The 21,868-nt window shown below is 42.5% G+C and overlaps 1 protein-coding gene across 1 annotated transcript in view; it reads left to right on the top strand.

Moving 5' to 3' along the window:
* LOC147734664 (uncharacterized) overlaps positions 1-21,868 on the top strand; it is a 5,992,067-nt gene that overhangs the window by 4,080,266 nt on the left and 1,889,933 nt on the right. The window contains exon 27 of the mRNA XM_086952471.1: positions 39-62. Within this exon, the coding sequence (XP_086808597.1) occupies positions 39-62 (24 nt within the window). The remainder of the gene's footprint in view (positions 1-38; positions 63-21,868) is intronic.

The raw sequence follows: 21,868 nt of genomic DNA, 5'->3' as shown, positions 1-21,868 counted from the left end.
CATCACCCACGGGTGGCGTGTGCTGATGACGAGCTGAGCTGTAATGCGAAAAAATGAAAAAAGTCCAGGACTGCCGCTTTTTTGCTTTTCCACAAAACATCACAGGGAAGGAGAGAAGGAAGCAGTCCCCACCCACTTGGGGAGCACTGATGCAGATGGATCATGACTTCACGTGAGAATTGTACTTACTTCATTGTCAATTCCGGGATGCAGCTGTGTTTTTGCGGTGGGGTGAGGGTCCAGGACTGCCGCTTTGCTTTTCCACAAAACATCGCAGAGAAGGAGAGATGAACTGCTTCTGATAAAACTCAGAGTGCCTGGTTTTAGTGACATCCCCCTAGCCTGCCAGAGTGCTTCGACCTATCATAGAGGGGCACACTGCTTAAAGATGTGGACATATATTGACACTTTATTTAGGCGACATTTGATAAAGTCTACAACGCCGAAACGTGTCATGCCCTGGTGTTCAGAATAAAGCGAGTTGTTCCTGCTACCCGCGTGGGCTCATTTCATTTTGTGTGAAAGGAATTTGGAGTTGGATATATATATATATATATATATATATATATATATATATATATATATATATATATATATATATATATATATATATATATATATATATATATATATATACATACATACATATACATACATACATATATATATATATATATATATATATATATATATATATATATATATATATATATATGTGTATATATATATATATATATATATATATATATATATATATATATATATATATATATATATATATATATATATATCACTGAAAAAACCATAGGTTTTAGGCCTTATATAGTTAGCAATTAGCATTTAAAAAACCTTCAAAACTAACTGAAAAAAACATAGGTATCAGGCCTTATATAGCTAGGAATTAACATATAAAAAACCATTGAAATTGCTCCTATATAGTTAGTTGGACTAACTATATTTGGCACACCCGCAATCCACTGATGATGATGTCACATATTACATCATTCATGACATGGTCAGTGACATCACTGATGACATCACTGATGACATCTCAAATGACATCACTGATGACATCACTGATGACATCTCATTTGACATCACTGATGACATTGTCCAATGACTGTGTTTTTCTGTAAAGTTTAAATATGTTTTACCTATTGAAGAATGAGTGGATGTATAATTGTCTGGATGAAGGATTTAGTAGGTGCTTGACTGACTATGAGTGAGTGATTAAATGTGTCTTACTGAATGCATAGGTTAGTGACTAAACTGTGTGAATGTGTGCATCAGTATGTCTGTTGTGTAAGCTGCTGCATGCGTTGATCAGTAGCTATATGAATGGCTATATGGGTTATTGATTGGTTGTCCAAGTATTTGTATGGGAAACTGAGTGTGTGTGTGGCTGGCTGGGAGGTGTGTGACTCTGTGCAGATCAATGTGTACTTGTATCAGTGATTGTATAAGAGAGTAAGTATGTGTTAGTATATGTTTGAATAAGTAAGGTGTTGTGTGTATAACTATATAGATGAGGAAATGGAAGTGTGATTGATTCTTTCATGACTGACTAGGTGTGTGACTAACTCCATGGATAAGTAGCAGTGTGTGAGTGTCTGCATAGGTGTATGAGTGCATATGATAGTGTTGCATTGATGAGTGACTGTATGTATGGGTGATTGTGTGGGTGAATGAGTGGATGTGTGGGTAGACCTAGGAATCAGTGAGTGCCTATGTAGTAACTGGTGTTGATGTGTCAATAGTTTCAAGAATGGTAGTCTGTATTCAACACTGGGTGTATCAAAGGTAATATTAGAGTGTGAGGAGGTGCATCGTATTATCACATGAATGATGTAATCAGTGATGTCATCAGTGATGTCATTTGAGATGTCATCAGTGATGGCATCAGTGATGTCACTGACCATGTCATGAATGATGTAATATGTGACATCATCAGTAGTGGATTGCGGGTGCGCCAAATATAGTTAGTCCAACTAACTATATAGGAGCAATTTCAATGGTTTTTTATATGTTAATTCCTAACTATATAAGGCCTGAAACCTATGTTTTTTTCAGTGAATTTTAAAGGTTTTTCAAATGCTAATTCCTAACTATATAAGGCCTGAAACCTATGTTCAGTGAATATAAATTAATGTAGATGCTTTATATTTTAGGTCCGTTGGTCCGGGAGGAAATATGTATAACTATAAATATTGTCTCTGTGCTATAAAAATACTGGCTGTATAAATTTACTGTGATATATTTTACAAATGTGCAATAATTACAGAGCTTTGTATATTATGCTATTTATTGTGGTTGGTCATGTAAAATAAATAAATGATAAATAAATAATGAATGTCCTTTAAAATGATGCTAGCGTGTGTATTTATGAAAAAAAGCATGTTATTCCTTTGTTTAACATAAACAAAACTGCTCCATAAACAACGCATCACATCAGTAAAGTTTTTACTGTGCGCATAGAAAACACCTTTGGAGAATCTAGTCCAGGTGATAACATCTTGCAGACTTTTTGCAGAAACACATCTGAATATTGATTTCACAGTGCACAGGCCTTACGTTGAACATAAACACAAAGTAGAGGCGTGCTCTTTACATTTGGGTATGTGTTTATTGGGTGTAATTTTGGAATTCTTGTTCGGGCTTCGGCCGGTGCGATACAATTTCTAACAATTTTCGTGCCCCTGATCGCATTATAATAATGCAGGAGACGTCTCCCAGACGCTCCGGCACGAATCACGCCTCCCATCTGCTGAGAGAACATGGCAATAAAACACAGGCCGGGCAGAACCAAAAGGAACTGCGCCGCGGCCGCCCCTCTCGAGTTGTGTATTTAAGGAAGAATTGCGAAGTCGATATTTCGATTGATAAAGCAGGAGTGAATGGTGTATAAGGTGGAATCAATCCGTGAACGAGAACGAGGGGAGAGGGCTTCGAGAGGCAGCGCTTTTCTTTCTGATTCCGAAGCCATGTTAGCACGGCTGCCCTTTAAATAAGTCAATGCAACTTACGAGAAAATAGACTTTTAGATGTAACTGAGCAAGTTCTTTTTTTTTTTACATCCTCGACCTTTCTAATGCACACAGTGCGTCCTCAAACACTCACGCAGACAACGAACATACAAAAACACAGATGCACTACTACATGGCATAGGCAACTGCTGAGCGTACACACAGGTACAAATGAAAAGGTGAACACACAACACACACACGCACTCTGGCAAACGATCCTAATGGATGGGACGGGTATGCTCCCTAACACCAGTAGGTAATATATATATATATATATATATATATATATATATATATATATATATATATATATATATATATATATATATATATATATATATACACACATATATATATATATATATATATATATATATATATATATATATATATATACATATATATATATATATATTCACTGAAAAAAACATAGGTTATAGACCATATATAGTTAGGAATTTGCATTTACAAAACCATGAAAATTCACTGAAAAAACCATTGGTTATAGACCATATATAGTTAGGGGTTAGCATTTACAAAACCTTAATTTATTTGCACAAAACTATAGAAATTCGCATATATAGTTAGTTGCAATAACTATATATCGCGCACCCACAATCCACTGCTGATGATGTCACATATTACATCATTCATGACATGGTCAGTGACATCACTGATGACATCACTGATGACAACATCCAGTGACTGTATGTTTCTGTAAAGTTAAAATATGTCTTACATATTGAAGAATGAGTGGATGTATAAGTGTTTGGATGAAGGATTTAGTAGGTGCATGACTGACTGTATGAGAGAATGATTAAATGTGTCTCACTGAGTGCATGGGTTAGTGACTAAACAGTCTTAATTTGTGCATCATTATTTCTGTAGTTCTGTAAACTGCTGCATGTGTTGATCAGTAGCTATATGAGTAACTATATGGGTTATTGATTGGTTGCCCAAATATTTGTATGGGAGAGTGAGTGTGTGTGTGGGGGTGGCTGGGAGGTATGTGACTCTGTGCATAGATGTGTGAGCAGTTGATTCAGTAGATGTATGGGTTCAAAAGTGCATGTGGAAACAGCTGTATGGGCGGTTGACTGTCTGCATGAGTGTATTGGTGAGTGATTGGATTTCTCAGTGCTACATGTCAAAGTAAGTACATATGTAAAACACAGTACATGGAGGGAGTTGACATATATAAATAACTGTGCATAAGAGCCAGTGAACGTGTGAGTGGCTGTATGGATCATTGTGAACTTGTATCAGTGATTGTATAAGAGAGTAAATATGTGTTAGTATATGTTTGATTAAGTAAGGTGTGTATAACTGTATAGTTGAAGAAATGGAGGTGTGATTGATTCTTTGCATGACTGACTAGGTGTGTGAGTAACTCCATGGATGAGAGACAGTCTGTGAGTGTCTGTTTACACTGATTGTATCTAAGGTTATATTAGAGTCTGAAGAGGTTCATCGTATTATCACATGAATGATATCATCAGTGATGTGATCAGTAATGTCAAATGAGATGTTATCAGTGATTTCATCAGTGATGTCATTTGAGATGTCATCAGTGATGTCATCAGTGATGTCATTTGAGATGTCATCAGTGATGTCATCAGTGATGTCACTGACCATGTCATGAATGATGTAATATGTGACATCATCAGCAGTGAATTGCGGGTGCGCGATATATAGTTATTGCAACTAACTATATATGCAAATTTCTATGGTTTTGTGCGAGTAAATTAAGGTTTTGTAAATGCTAATCCCTAACTATTTATGGTCTATAACCAATGGTTTTTTCAGTGAATTTTCATGGTTTTGTAAATGCAAATTCCTAACTATATATGGTCTATAACCTATGGTTTTTTCAGTGAATTTCATTGGTTTTTTAAAAGCTAATATCTATAGTTGTAAAATATATTCTTTATTACGTGACGTATCACGTAGCCACGTGAGACGCCTCATGACGCGTCGCATAAACGTGACGTATCGTCTCTGCAGCGCAAACAAAACCCGTAACGTAAGCGCGCCAGAGCACGCTTACAGATATATATATATATTTTTAACCTTAATTAGACAAAATCCACACGTGCACATATCTTGAGGCCATGCAAAGGCACATCAAACAAACAGTCCCTACAATTTTGCCAAGTTTGGTGGAAATCTATTCCTTTAAATTTTATTTTACTGTTTCTCTTAGTTTTCCCCTTGTTACGCTTACCGGAACGCTACCCGGTACGCAAACCGGACGCTCCAAAAACACAAGATGTCGGACTCCCGTTACGCTGCCGGTTAGCTGCCCGGTTGGCGTACCGGGAAGCGCCCTACCGCGAAAAATCGCAATTTTTTTTTCTTTTGCCCCTCATCAATCCTAAGGGGTCAGTAGGGGTCTACCTTGCCCCCTTTCCTTCATTTCCCCCTTCGTTTTTCACCACCTCTTGTCTCTCGATCCTACCGAGAGACAAGATGGCGGCCGCTACGGACTGTTTACAATGTTGACAGCCAATCAGCTTCTCCTCAGACTCCCGTTACGCTGCCGGTTAGCTGCCCAGTTAGCTGCCCGGTTCGCGTACCGGGACCCGCCTCTACGGCGAAAAATCACATTTTTTTATTTTTTTTGCCCCGCGGGCCACTTTAATATCCCCCTCATCAATCCTAGGGGGTCAGGAGGGGTCTACCTTGCCCCCTTTCCTTCATTTCCCCCTTCGTTTTTCACCACCTCTTGTCTCTCGATCCTACCGAGAAACAAGATGGCGGCCGCTCCAGACTGTTTACAATGTTGACAGCCATTCAGCTTCTCCTCAGACTCCCGTTACACTGCCGGTTAGCTGCCCGGTTCACGTACCGATTTGCGCCTCAACGACAAAAAATCACATTTTTTTTTTTTTGGCCCCGCGGGGCACTTTAATATCCCCCTCATCAATCCTAGGGGGTCAGAAGGGGTCTACCTTGCCCCCTTTCCTTCATTTCCCCCTTCGTTTTGGCCTCCTCTTGTCTCTCGATCCTACCGAGAGACAAGATGGCGGCCGCTCCGGACTGTTTAGAATGTTGACAGACACCGGAGAGCCAATCAGCTTCGCTTCGCAAAGCTCCGTTACGCGAAAAGTACGCGAACTGGTGCGCTATCCGGTAATCTGTCACAGACATATCTGTTTTTTTAAACTTTGATTTCTCAAAATCCACTGGAGCACATATATTGAGACCCAGCAAAGGCACATCGGGCTAACAGTCCCTACAATTTTGCCAAGTTTCGTGCAAATCCATTCAGCCGTTCGAACTAAAAGTGAGGCCAAACGCCCTATGGAAAAATGAATGGGAAAAATGCGTTTTGGGACCCCCCTTTTTCCTCGGCCCCCCCTTGACAAAACCCCCGCAAATTTTCAGGGGCTGCTCAGAAACAAAATGTGCCATTTTCCTGAAAATGTCAGCCGATTCCGTCCACAAACGCTAAAGTTATTAGACATAGAATTTTCAAAAGTTCCATAGAGAAAAAATCCTAACTATATATACCTACTGGCTATCGCCAGTAGGTAATATGTATATATGTATATATATATATATATATATATATATATATATATATATATATATATATGTGTGTGTGTGTGTGTGTGTGTGTGTGGATATTTGGCGTTGGATGTTTCAAAGCTCTTAATCTTTCCTGCATCCGCTGGAAGCGCCATAAGATGAAAGGGCTGCGAGAGGCGCTCAGTAACACAATAAACTCCAAGGCCTGGAAGGTGCATGTTAAATTCCTGCATTAGGAAAATGAAAGGATTTGCAAGGACGTTTGCATAGGAGAATTCCTCAGTCCGAAATATTTTATTACAGTGACCGTGCTGTGCTGCGTGGGGGTTGGGGGGAGTTGTTGGCCCCGTCAGGAGGGCTTCCCGGTTTTCTCGTGCTGTGGGTGGGTTTTCAGGCGTGCGTGGGATGTGTGGTCGGTGGGACAGGTGAAGCAGGGAGAGACAGTCAGCAGCGCCGAGTGCGGCAGGCTGTGAGGTCTGGGAGCTGAGGACGGCAGTGGGGACTATGGCGGGGGATTCCTGCAGTCAGGACAGATGTTAAAGTCTGGAGGCTTTCCTTCATAAGAAAACATGGTTTGTATCAGGTGCATCTGATCTGCTAAATGTTCCCTTTGTTTGGAGAGGGAGCTGGTTAGTGGCATCGCCACAGTTCATGGCAACTATGGCAGCGTTCTCATGCCTGGGTCCAAAATACACCGCCTCCCTTCTCCCTAATACATCTACCTTTCGGTCCTTTCTCTCAGGGAAACAGATGTTGGAAACATCTAAGCTGAAGATAAGTTTTTCCTGAATTGCTGTGGAATAAAGTCAAAGAACCATTATGAAAGCTATGTCTTGTAAAGTGTTACTGGACGGTGGACCATACAAATGGTAGACGTGCTACAAATGCTTGTAACTGCATAAAACGCACAGGCCTGTTCGTAGAACTGACTCGTTCTATCTCTGTCTTCTGTATCCTGCAGCCCTGTGTTGTTATTACCTTACTCTTTCTGAATTGGCCCCAAAACATCTAAAACGGCGATACAATTGCAATATTTGGGGAATATTCATATACAATTTACAAGGACTGTGCCCCCATTCCACTTTTTCTTACAAGGAGTTGGATTTTTTGAGCAGATTGACAAAGGCATGTAAGAGAACATGAAATACAGGAGGCAAAACACACTGAAATATTACACTGCCATTTAGTGCCTTTCACTCACTGTCACACATGGGCTGCTGTCTTAAAATTTATTTTCATAAATGCGGTAAAATGCTTTTAACCACTGAAGTCCCTGCCTTTTAACATTCCGTGTGGCCTTCAAGGCGTACCTATTTACGCACTCACTTAGTAAGCAGAGTTAGCCTAAAAAAGGGGGTCGAGCATTTTTTTTCTTCTTCCCGTCAACCAGCCTCAAACTTTGACCCCCCCCCGTCCTCAACTATGAGCTGTATACTGTGTTTCTGTCATCGTACTAAAACTGTTTCTCTTGATAGCCTCTACTCATGTAAATTGCCTTTTTGTTAGTTTAATAGTGTTTTTATGTACAATAATCTTTCTTGATAACCTCTCCTCATATAATTAACTTTTTGCCTATTTTTCAATTTAATAATGTTTTTATCCTGACGTCTATGTTTTTATCCTACTTAACAACAGTTTCTTACTGTACGATCAATGCTCATGTAAAACGCTCTGATACCCACGGGTCCAGCCAGCGCTATATAAATCCTTGCAAATAAATACATAAATGAGTGGCCCAGATCTATGTGTAGGCTGGAGGCCAAGGGGCTGAACGGCTCGAGCTCAGCCTTTCATCCTTTTGGGATGGCTAAAATGAACAGTATTGTGATAGATCATTTTTGCTCTCATAATTTAATCGCCAAGATGAAGTTCCATTTGTGACGTGTGATGTGTAAATGGTGGGTGTTTATATCATATATTTCCTTTCATTTGTGCTTTGTACGCATATTCTAACATAACATCCACGATTTTCGTCTAAGAGTGGCTTTGCGTAATGTGTAGTATGATTGTTACTATTGAAGCAATGCAAAAAGAAACAACACAGTATATAAATAGTATATGGAATGTTACATACTTGCAAAACGAGTTGGAGAGAAATGATGTAAAAATATGCAACGAAAAACGTTAAATGATGCAAGAATGTGTAACAGAAAGAGCCCTGACAGATTGATTTTCCATTAGAATGTGTTCAAGGAACAAATGAACAAAATAAGTGAGGGTAAAAATGCAGACGCACTCGTGTTACAAAAAGCCACAGACATAATAGACATGAGAGATATTCCAGGTCATCTTTCTCTTGAGTGCTAAAAATATGGGCGGTTTTGTTGTTGGAGTAAGAGCTGAGAGATATGAGACGTCAAAGCGGCATTAAATGCCACCTTAAGAAATGCCTGGATTGCCTGCGCGCTGCCCTGGGGGATGAGAGTGGGGCTTTGAAGGATTCAGGAAGTGTCACTGGATACGGGGCTGGGTGCAAGCGAGGCCCTCGCGCCAGGAGTTCTGTTCCTGTCACTTGCTGCAAAGCTGTGAGAGGCATTAATGCTGTGTCGGCCAGGAAAGGGTTCACGATAATCCAGGGCGAACATATACGGCGCTGGGGGCAAGCGAGGCCTCGCGCCAGGAGTTCTGTTCCTGTCACTTGCTGCAAAGCTGTGAGAGGCACTGAAGCAACGGTGGCCAGGAAGGGGTTAAAGGTAATCCAGGGCCAACGGAAGGGTCAGTGGAGGACTTGGGTACACCTCGTTCTCTCCGACGACGAATTCCTGGTTGTGGAATTCAGCGTGCCCTCAGCATAATTTATGGGACCACATCATCTGCTCTTCCCGGGGCTCCCTCAGCCCACGGGAGCCCCGCACCAGCCGGCAGCATCACTCGGTCTCCCCCTCGGCACGGGAGACCGGGCGGGCACATCGAAGGCTTCACCCAGGCAGGGGGAAGCGGAAACCACGTCCTCCTGGCCCCGCCCACAACCAGGCGGCGGCCATCTTGAGGTGGCTCAGGCCGCGGGGGTGATCTCGGGGGTAAAACGTGGGGTGGGCACCCTCGAGATTAAAATAAACACATTAAAATAAAAGAGACAAGCCCCCCCCCACCCAAATTATTTTTTCGGAAAAAAAGTGGGGTGCGCGCACGGTGCGCGCATCACAGATATATAATTTTTTCTCTTTTAATTCTCTCAGGAACCACTTGAGGGATTTACACTATTTAACCAAAAGCGTGATCTGCGTACCAGACTCTACCATTTTGACAAGTTTGGTGTAATTCCGTTCAGCGGTTCAAGCTGTAGACGTGTCTAAAGGTCCTATGGAAATTAACATGGGAAAAAAACACGTTTTGGGACCCCCCTTTTTTCTCAGCCCCCACTTGACTAATCCCCCCAAAACTTTCAGGGAAGGAGAGGAGCGGAGCGGACCATCTTCTTTGAGAAATTTGCGAAGATTCATCAACCAGCACCAAAGTTATTCCCAATAGAATGTTGCGGATTTCCTATGGAAACTAGGTCCTAACTATATATACCTACTGGCTACCGCCAGTAGGTAATATATATATCTGTATGAAATAAACCGTCTTCCCTGCTCACCCATTTGAGAATTCATTGTTCTTTTGGCTCTACTTCGCTGTTTTGCGTGTGGCTCAGGAGGTCCAGACCTACTAGGTTCCGCCATCCATTGACGGGACAAGGACTGCTTTCTTCATTCATATATATATATATATATATATATATATATATATATATATAGCAAAGCAATTCTCCGAATCTGGAGCCCCCGACCCTTCAAGGCGGCCTCACGTAAAATGGGCTCGGAGTGACCCATCAAGAAACACCATCAAGTGTAGCACAAAGAGTGAGGCCCAATGCTGGAAAAAGAGGTTTTTAATCAGGCAGTTAGCAGCGCAGCGTTCTTCCATATACTAACGTTTCGGCGTGAGCCTTGTTCACAGCTGGAAGTCATAATCATGATTGGCAAGTGCGTGTGTGCCTGCTTTTAAAGAAATATCGGTCACCTGACAATGCATAAAAATACAAGTCCCGCAATGCATTGCAAACACATACTCAGTCATTATTCTGAAAGTTCACAATCTTTCTTTTACCATCGATATGGATTCAATGTTCTTACGTGCAATAACATTGTCTTGGTGTGGGATTATTCCATCAGAGTTGTCAGGCGGATTAGCAGTCTCTGCAGTGTAAAACGATTTTCGTTTTGCTTGAAAAAGAAACCCCATAGTCCAGCAAGATCGTAGAAGGATGTGAACCCTCACGAATCCTTTCCACCACGCGGACATGTTTTGCTCCTTTAGCTTTCCTCTGTAGGTTTGGCGCGTGGGTGGGTCATGCTCCTCATTTGAAATACAGCAAAGCAATTCTCCGAATCTGGAGCCCCCGACCCTTCAAGGCGGCCTCACGTAAAATGGGCTCGGAGTGACCCATCAAGAAACACCATCAAGTGTAGCACAAAGAGTGAGGCCCAATGCTGGAAAAAGAGGTTTTTAATCAGGCAGTTAGCAGCGCAGCGTTCTTCCATATACTAACGTTTCGGCGTGAGCCTTGTTCACAGCTGGAAGTCATAATCATGATTGGCAAGTGCGTGTGTGCCTGCTTTTAAAGAAATATCGGTCACCTGACAATGCATAAAAATACAAGTCCCGCAATGCATTGCAAACACATACTCAGTCATTATTCTGAAAGTTCACAATCTTTCTTTTACCATCGATATGGATTCAATGTTCTTACGTGCAATAACATTGTCTTGGTGTGGGATTATTCCATCAGAGTTGTCAGGCGGATTAGCAGTCTCTGCAGTGTAAAACGATTTTCGTTTTGCTTGAAAAAGAAACCCCATAGTCCAGCAAGATCGTAGAAGGATGTGAACCCTCACGAATCCTTTCCACCACGCGGACATGTTTTGCTCCTTTAGCTTTCCTCTGTAGGTTTGGCGCGTGGGTGGGTCATGCTCCTCATTTGAAATACAGCAAAGCAATTCTCCGAATCTGGAGCCCCCGACCCTTCAAGGCGGCCTCACGTAAAATGGGCTCGGAGTGACCCATCAAGAAACACCATCAAGTGTAGCACAAAGAGTGAGGCCCAATGCTGGAAAAAGAGGTTTTTAATCAGGCAGTTAGCAGCGCAGCGTTCTTCCATATACTAACGTTTCGGCGTGAGCCTTGTTCACAGCTGGAAGTCATAATCATGATTGGCAAGTGCGTGTGTGCCTGCTTTTAAAGAAATATCGGTCACCTGACAATGCATAAAAATACAAGTCCCGCAATGCATTGCAAACACATACTCAGTCATTATTCTGAAAGTTCACAATCTTTCTTTTACCATCGATATGGATTCAATGTTCTTACGTGCAATAACATTGTCTTGGTGTGGGATTATTCCATCAGAGTTGTCAGGCGGATTAGCAGTCTCTGCAGTGTAAAACGATTTTCGTTTTGCTTGAAAAAGAAACCCCATAGTCCAGCAAGATCGTAGAAGGATGTGAACCCTCACGAATCCTTTCCACCACGCGGACATGTTTTGCTCCTTTAGCTTTCCTCTGTAGGTTTGGCGCGTGGGTGGGTCATGCTCCTCATTTGAAATACAGCAAAGCAATTCTCCAAACCTACTAGGTTCCGCCATCCATTGACGGGACAAGGACTGCTTTCTTCATTCATATATATATATATATATATATATATATATATATATATATATATATATATATATATATATATATATATATATATATATATATATATATGAAAGCTCTACCCCTCCCGGTCCCGGGTGGGAATAAGGACTGCAAACACGGGAATTCTCAGTAAGAAGCAACCTTTTACTTGCACAGACGCGTTTCGGAAGCCACGCTTCCTTCCTCAATGTTTGTTACACCGCAACGCGCGTCAAGGCGCCATTTTATTTCAAAATTCACACACAACTCTAGATGATGAACATAGAGAGAGGACTGACGCGTGAGCGCCATATTGCTAATGCATGTCATTCTACAGTGGCATAGCTATCAATAAACATTCTCCACATTATTTCTAATAATATTCAATTAAGAGTAAACCTTGCAAATTATAAACGAAAGGAAATTACTCTATGATGTAGCCGTGGATCGGCAAAGAACCTCTCTCACCTATACGGTAGGTCATGGAATGGAATCTCGCTGTGGATCGGCTTGTGGCAACTAAAAGGTTGCCTTTTTAGTCTCCAAAACCCCATATCTCAATTTTACACATCTATGTTGTATGGTCAATTCCGTATTATTAAAAAGTTACAGAATACTTAACAATAATCCTGAAAATACCAAAAAAGTATACTTTGTTCAATCTCAATATTCATCTGAACAATTGTCCTTTTCAATTGATTCAATGACAAGAAAGCACCGTCAATAACAGAAAGATATGCATGGCAGGTAACATTCTCATATCGCTTGTTCTATTTACATGTGTAACCATCATGAATATACTGCATGCATTCACTCTTTGTTCTATTTTTTAACTTCCTAGATGTACAGTTAATTCTTCCCCACAATTCAGTCCTAGAGGGGCCTTTGTTTGGCAGTCTATAATACATCGAGATTCTAACCTACAAAGTTTTTGTAGTTTGTCTCCTCCCCTGATATTATCAGCAATTGCATCCAGGCAATAATATTGTAACAGACTTCTGTCGCTCTTATGTTTAATGGAAAAATGTCTTGCGACAGGATATGTAAAATCTCTGTTTACTATGGCCCGCATGTGTTCCAAAATGCGCAATTTTACGGGGTTTATAGTACTGCCTATGTACTTGAGCCCACAAGGACATAGGAGGCAATAGACTGCAAATGGCGAAGTACAGGTAAGGAATTGCTTGATTTTCTTTTTAGTTCTGCACCCTACAATCTCATATGAGTAAACCCTTTTGCTATTGGCACAGGCCTTGCACCGGCCACAGGGAAAGAAACCTTTCGCATCTTTTGATTTTCCTGTTCTTGTAGGGATAGGTGACAGATGGCTATGTACCAAAGTGTCCCTCAAAGAACGTGCCCTCTTGAAAGTGATTAGGGGGTTTTCAGGTATATCACTCCCTATGATATTGTCACTTTTCAATATATGCCAATGCCTTTTCAAGATTTTTCTAAGTTGTTGACAATCTTGAGAGTACGGTGTAATCATTCTGAATTTTTCTGTATTGGATGAGGGTTTATTCTTTTTGATAAATAGGGTCTGTCTTGGTGGTATCCTTACCCTGTCTAAGGTATTCTGTAACAGTTGCTTGCTATACCCCCTAGCCTCAAATCTCTCGTTACTGTCCTTAGCCGCCAGCTCAAAGTCTTCATTGGTAGAACAATTACGTTTCAACCGTAGAAGCTCGCCATACGGTATACTTTTGATTAGTTTATGGGGATGATTACTCGACACATGTAGCGTGCTGTTTCCTGCCGTTAGCTTTCTGTAGAGGGAAGTTTTGATTTTATTGTCAATCACCTCAACTTTTAAATCCAAGTACACTGCCTCACTGGTACTGGCCTGGCTGGTGAAAATCAGGTTACAGTCATTCTCATTCAACACTTTGATATATTGCCAAGCTGTCTCCACTGAGCCATTCCACACTATGCACAAATCGTCTATATAACGATACCATGAGACAATACAGTTGGACCACTGCTCTTTCTCAGGGGCCCAGGCCTCCTGCTCCTCCCACCAGCCCACGAATAAATTCGCGTAGCTGGGGGCGAAGCAGGAACCCATGGCTGTACATTCGAGACACTGCCGATTTCATTGAAAAGATCGAATCAGTCGATTGGCATCCAGGGTACTGCCTGTTGACACTTGACATTACCAGTCTCCATACGAGCATTGAGCATGCACAAGGGATGAAGGCGATTGACTATTTTTTAGGGAAAAGACCCTTGAAATATGCCCAGCACAACACTATGCTGATGGAGTTAATTGCATTCTGTCTCCATAATAACATCTTTCTATTTCAAGACGCCTTGTTTAGACAGCTCTCTGGTACAGCCATGGGTTCCTGCTTCGCCCCCAGCTACGCAAATTTATTCGTGGGCTGGTGGGAGGAGCAGGAGGCCTGGGCCCCTGAGAAAGAGCAGTGGTCCTGACGTAAATAATTAATTTACTCTCTTAATTTCTATGCAGGTAAGTACTTAATCAATAATAACTCAGATCGGAAAGAAAAAACCAGAGTCCGTGGTGTTGGAGTTCTTAGGGGTTTTATTCCTTAAAAAGGAATGGTCATGACCAGGATATCTGATTCTGACCACCACAGAAGGGATAGAGCGCTCCATTTTATTGACAATACATAGCTTATATACTTAATTCATATCATAAGCAACAGTGCAGGAGGCGTAACAGTTGAGAGAAGACAAGATAACAGTATACACGTGGTACTAGTACGTAATCAAGAGGCGTGAACTGGAGGTGTGTGCTAGAAACGTCACTGATAGGTGACGCAGGTGGGTGGCACCAAGCAGAAATGTGGCAATGTCAGCAGAAATCGGAAGCTTGGATGCGCGCGCAGCTGCATGACGTGTGATTGGAGGGGTGCAGGGGACTTGACATTTACACTGACGGAAAGAGACAGAAGTCTGGCATGTCAGATCAACTTGTACTTCTATCATATCTGATATCTGATGTTTAGGAACCATATTATCTGGGCGGAAAGGTCTCTAGGGCAGAAGCTATTCTATGCTAACTGTGGATGCGTGTATAAGCGCCTAAGTGTCTGCATGAGAAGCGTGGGGGCACGGGGCCTTCCATGGAAGCATGGTAACAGAGGCTATGAATTACTTGCACTGGGACGGGTCGGCCCTTTGGCTCTGCAGCTGGGGAGGATGTTTACTGAAGCTAGTAGGCAGGAATGCATTTTCGAGGAGCGGAACAGATAACTCGAAGGTTATAGTCAGCTTTGGCAGGAAGCAGGCTGAGCTGAGTGCGAGGGGCCGCGCTGGAAGTAAGTCAGAGTTCACGGCAGCCTGGGCAGAGGCTGTCAGAGTCAAAAGCCAGAAAAGAGGCTCGATGGCAGAAATTCAGGGCCTACTTTGCCAGAACAGAAAAACATGTAAAGTACACTACAAAAAGACGGTGGCATAGCATACTTAGGAATGGGCCATTTAATCCATTCATGGTGGATCTGAAAGAGGACAAGTTAACATTGGACGCAAATGTATTTGCGTCTTCATAGCTGACACAGGAGGGAAGTTACATGCACTTTAAGCTGGTACATGGAGTCGGTGGGGTACGCGCTAGGGAACATAACATGACCAAAAATTTATATTTCCTCATTCCCTCCTTGTTCCCTACGGACCCTTCATGAAATCTCGATCCTCATGAATCAATCAGTTTGTTCTTGTAACATCATTTGTTCTTCTTTCTTTCGTTTACGTTTTGAGAGAAAACTGGAATGTTCAATACAAGAGGTGGCACATAGTCCACAAATCGCTGGCCCACACTGCAGGCACAGGCAGCAACTGAATACTAGGACTAGGCCAATGCCTAGGAAGGATAGGATCTTCCATCCCCAAGCGGTTAACGTTGTCCATAACCAACCGGACCAAGTCCAGGTGCCTGGATCCTGATGTATCTGATTTGCAATTTTATGGAGACGTGTGATAGCTTGATATACAGATGGTGCGTTTTGTGGTATGAAAACACAGCAACTTGACCCGATGACCTTACAAGCTCCACCTCTATCTGCCAAGATGACGTCAATAACAAGACGGTTCTGAAGGACAACAACCCGCATGGCGGACTGCTCTTCTGTTAAGTTACCTAAGGCGGAGGCAGTTTCATTCACTACTGCTTCAAGTGTTCTAGTTAATCTACGTATTAATTTACTATTCTGAACAGGTCCTAAAAAGAAAAAGAATCCTTTATTAAAATCAGTGTACTGTTCCCATGCCGTTTCTGTGTAGTCGACAAGTGGGATATCTCTTCTGGGTCTATTTTTTACTAGATTGGTATTTCTATGGTAATCAGGGGGAGCTAGGAAAACAGGGGGCAGAAGGAATGCAATGTAACAGGTACCATCCCAATCTGGAGGTAGACGTATGTATGCGGTATGACCACAAACAAAGTAAGAATGACGAATAGCTTTAAAGGACGATTTTCCATGATCACTGAATTCGACCACAGTAGTGCATTTACTATGACCTAAGTGTACTGAACCTTTCTTCCTGATACATAATTCACCAGTAACTGGCAATACTGACATAGTAGGTATAACAGGTGCGGCTTCGGATTCAACAGTAAGGATCATAAGGCTAATTGTATAGTTACCTAATCCATACACTTCATTTTCGAGATCAGTTCCTATTCTAGTGGGGAGTCCCTCCTTATCAGGGTAACAGACGTCGAGCAGGACTAAGTTCAGGTTTCCCCAAACCCAGCCCCCATCGTAAACAGCAATATCAGGATCTAAGGAATTAATTATTTTAAACCATGCGCCGCAGGAGCCATTATGAGTGAACGGGTACGGAAAGAGGGGCAGAGCTCCCTTGTGATTCTGGTAGGGAGGGAGTCGGCCACATATCCAGCAATCTGTAGCATTGTTAGTTTGATGAGAATGGTGTAGCATATTAATAAAAGTGTTGTTGCGCAGCGCAAGTCTGTAGGAGAGTTCGTGTGGAGGTAACTCACTAAAAGTGTGTTCAGCAGATACATTGTAGGCAGATTGTTCACGCTTGAAAATAGGGTAGTAGATAGGTAATAAGATGCTAGCAACAATAATTAAAATACTCAGAATAAACATGATTAATAGTGTCACTATACAGTGACTACGAAGTGATTTACAATATGTACGTTTCTTATATTCTCTCTCTCTATCTCGATCTAGGGGATACATGTCAGAAACTATTTAACCGATTCACCTAGGGGAGGACTTAAACAATTAAAGTGTCTGACTTGCTAGATCGGAGTTTCATACGGTACTCTTCTTGGGGAGTTTTTTCTCGTTCAGATTCTGTAAAGTCTTTTGGCTCAACACAGTCTTTGGTGGGGGTGGACGAGTCTCGATCAGGTTTCAGTTCAAAATTTTTTTTCACATGACTCGTGTGAACCCACCCCTTTCTCCCTTCGATCTTCACGGCGGTCCTTGTGGTGAGAAGGACGGTCTTCGGCGATTTCCAGCGGGGCTCCAACAGACTCTTTCTATCAAAGTTGCGCACTAATACGAGGTCCCCAGGACGGACATCATGTGGCTTTACATCAGTGTTGTCAGGGAAGGCTGCGGCAACCTGTGAACGACATGATTGGAGTGCAGACATCAAGGAGGCAAGGTAATCTGTCAACATGTTACAATCAACATCAGTAATCTTTTTCGGAATGGGCGTCCCCCACATATTCGGTGGTCTGCCAAAGACCACCTCGTACGGGGATAGCCCTGATCTCGAATGGGCAACCATTCTCATGTAGAATAGTGCCACTGGCAGGGCGACTATCCAGTCGACCCCTTTCTCCTGACATATTTTTGCAAGGCGTATCTTTAGTGTCTGGTTATGTCTTTCTACCAGGCCTGCGGCTTCAGGATGTCGGACACAATGGAATTTCCACTGGTATCCCAGTAATAAAGAAACTTCTTTCATTAATGCAGATGAGAATGGCTGACCGTTATCTGAGTACACGACACGAGGCAAGCCGTATCGTGGGAAGAATTCACGAACCAGCTGCTTGGCAGTGGTCGGAGCAGTGTAATCTGGGACTGGGTATGCTTCGGTCCAGCGGGACAGAGCACAGACAACTACGAGAACATATTTAAATCCTCGACAACGGTCCATCTGGATATAATCCATCTGGAGGACTTCAAAAGGGTGGTCGGGAGGATGAAATCCACCTTGCTCTACAGGGACGCTTTTACCTGGATTGAACTGACAACAGATCATGCAAGTACGCACTTTCTGTTTTGCTGCTGCTCGTAAGTGTTTATTGTTCCAAAGATTTTGTAAACTGTCTAACATCGCTTTCTCTCCTAGGTGTGCTGGGCTATGTGCTGTATTTATCATGACTTGAACCATAGAGTCAGGGAGAAACCATGTACATTTTCCCTTCGTCACCCAACCTTGATCTGTTTTGATCCCTCCTTGTTCAATCCATTTCTTTATTTCTTCTGGAGTAGCATGTGTCTGAATGTCGATAACATCTAGTGTGGGATCCCTGACTGTCATGCAGTGTGTCGGTCCTGGTGTCTTTGTCATATCAGTTGTCTGAGTGTGAGTCAGTGCTGTATGTTTTGCTGTCTGGTCTGCCAGGTCGTTACCCTGGGAAACAGAATCTGTGACCTTAGTATGTGCTTTACACTTCATGACGGATATGCCTGAAGGCAGATGTATTGCTTCTAACAGTGCTTGAATGAGGGGGCCATGTTGGATCTTGGCACCATGAGAGGTCAGGAAACCTCGTTCTTGCCATAACATGCCGAAGTCGTGTACAACTCCGAACGCATAACGGGAATCAGTGTATATGTTGACATTTCTGTTCTTGGCTAGAATACAGGCTCGGGTCAGAGCGATGAGCTCTGCCGCTTGAGCAGACAGTGTATCAATACGATGTGTTTCTTTAACTTCAGTTTCAGTGGTCACGGCATACGCGGCCACTAATTCTCCTGTACTTGTTCTCATACATGAACCATCCACATAAAGTGTCAGGTCAGGATTTGTCAATGGAACATCTGTTAAGTCTCGTCGGGGCTTTGTTACTGCATTAATGATCTCTATGCAATCATGCGGGGCTGGATCTGTCATAATGGTAGGTAACAGTGTTGCTGGGTTCAGGATGCTGCAGCGTCTGATTTCTATGTGTGGCTGGAATAGTGTTAATTCGTAACCTGTCAGTCGTGCTATAGTCAGGTGCTGAGTTTGGGTTCTGTTTAAAAGAACCTCTACAGAGTGTGGTACTTGTACTGTTAACTGATGTCCTAAAACAATTGAATCACTTTGTCTTATTGCTAACGCTGTTGCAGCTACTGACTTTAAACATGCAGGGAGTGCCTGTGCTACGGAATCCAATGTACTTGAAAAATAAGCGCAAGGCTTATGTGAACCTGCCTGATCTTGAGTGAGGACAGACAATGCTGTACCGCCACGTTCTGTAACAAAAAGTGTAAACGGTTTGTTGTAACATGGTGTCGCTAAAACTGGTGCTTGACATAATGCTTTCTTTAATTCCTCAAAGGCTTGTGTGTGTTCCTGAGTCCAAGGGAGGGCAATCGAAGTTGCTGCCTCCTGCGTCGTTAACTGGATGAGTGGTTTGGCTAGAAATGCATATTGAGGAATCCATTGTCTGCAGTACGAGGTGAGGCCTATGAAGGCCCGCACTTCCTTTTGTGTCTGGGGTCGTGGCATGTTTACAATTAACTGAATGCGATCGGGAGTGAGCTGTCTCCCCACTTTGGACAGCAAGTGACCCAAGTATACAACTTGCTGAACACAGAATTGTAGCTTCGAAGGAGACACCTTGTGTCCCTTGTCGGCCAGGAAATGTAAAACTGTCAGTGATGCTTGTTCTCATTCGGGCTCACTTCGTGCGGTGATCAGTAGATCATCGACGTATTGCAGTAAAGCGGTGTTAACTGGCATTTGAATACAATCTAGTTGTCTTTTCAGTGCTTGACTATAGATGCTGGGGCTTTCTGTGAATCCTTGAGGTGCGCGGGAAAATTTGAAACTTCGTCCATTTAAACTGAATCCAAAGAGATATTGGCTCTCCGGATCAATAGGTACACTGAAGAAAGCGTTCTTGAGATCAATTACAGTAAAGAACGTTGCTTCTGAATCAATAGCAGTCAATAGGGAAGAGATATCGGGGACCACAGGGTACTGTGGTACAATACATTTGTTCAATTCTCGAAGATCAATCACCAGCCGGTATACTGGCGGTGCATTGGGGTCTGTACGTTTAAGAATTGGAATGATGGGTGAATTACAGATATTGGAGTCGGTCTCTACGACCACTCCCTGGGCAATAAGCTCTTCAATGATTTTCAGTAAAGCCACTACAGCATCGGGTGGTAACTTGTATTGTCTGATTCTGGGTAGAACAACTCCTGTCTTGAGTGTAACACGGTATGGAGTGATATGCATACAACCTACGTCAGCTGGGCCTTTTGCCCATAGGTGATCTGGTACATTTTTCAATCTGACATCAAATTCTCGTAAAACATAATGACCCTTGAAATCCCGTAGAAAGAGTCTAACTCCCTCCGGGGAACAGCATATTATAGCTCCTAGAGCCTTCAGTGTTTTAATTCCTAACAAGTTTTCTGGGCATGAGTTCGTAAGTAATAAATCTGTAACTCGTGATAATGGACCCACAGCCAAGGGTACTGGTTCCGATACTTCATTTACAATAGGCTGTCCTGAAAAACCAAGGGAAACATTCTGTGAGCCTGAGAGGGGTGCCCCTGGGACTTCATTATGACTGATTGTGGTGCGGCTTGCCCCTGTGTCAATTAAAAACTTTCTGTCTTTTCCCAATACGTGACTGTGTACATAAGGACCTTCTTGATCTACAGGAATTTCAATAAGAGGCAAACCACCTTCCCTCTCTAGGCTGTTTCATGTATATCGGGGGTAATCTGGATATGCAGATTGGGCATACTGGTACATCTGTTGCGAAACTTGCTGAGTCGCGGCAATGGGCTGTGGTCCTGCTACTGTCTGTGCTGTATGAGATGGAGCATGCATAGGCTGTGTATTCTGCATTGGCTGTACATTTTGTGAGGTCTGTTGCTGGACCTGATCTTGTCTAGGCGGATGCGGTCTTTCTTTAGTTTTACCTGTTGAAATGTTATGTTTCAGGACGGGGCATTCATGTACGTAATGACCTGGCTGTTTACAGTAATTACATGTCCCTTTAACGGGAGCTGTAGTGTGACTTGTCTGGGTCCCACCTTTTCTCTGGCCGTCGGCTGAGACCGTCTGAGCTACTAACATTTTCATCTTGGTGTCTTTCATACGTTTCTGTTCCTGATCTTGTTCTTCTCTAATTCTGTTCTGATGATATTGTAACATTTGTAACATCTGGGATGGCGTATTTGCCTGCCAAGTACTTTCAACTTTGTACACTCTGTTTTTAACTAATGGTAGGGAGTTCTCGACTAGTTTTGATACAAAAAGGTGTGGATATGACTCGCTGCTTGGTTGTAGGCCACTATTTATAATGAAACATTTCTCAAATCTGGAATAGAAGTCACTAGTATCTTCATCATGTTTCTGTTTACAGGACGAGATGGCGTCCCAATCTTCCTTTCTAGTTGTCAATAATCTTGGCAGAACCTGTACTATTAATCCGGGTAATGCTTTAGTCTTGTCCCCAAGGCCTACCCCTGGGAC

This window comes from Lissotriton vulgaris, chromosome 1_2 (assembly GCF_964263255.1).
Source record: "Lissotriton vulgaris chromosome 1_2, aLisVul1.2, whole genome shotgun sequence".
NCBI lineage: Eukaryota > Metazoa > Chordata > Amphibia > Caudata > Salamandridae > Lissotriton > Lissotriton vulgaris.
The sequence above is the reverse complement of the archived record's forward strand: the minus strand, read 5'-3'. Positions and strand labels throughout refer to the sequence as shown.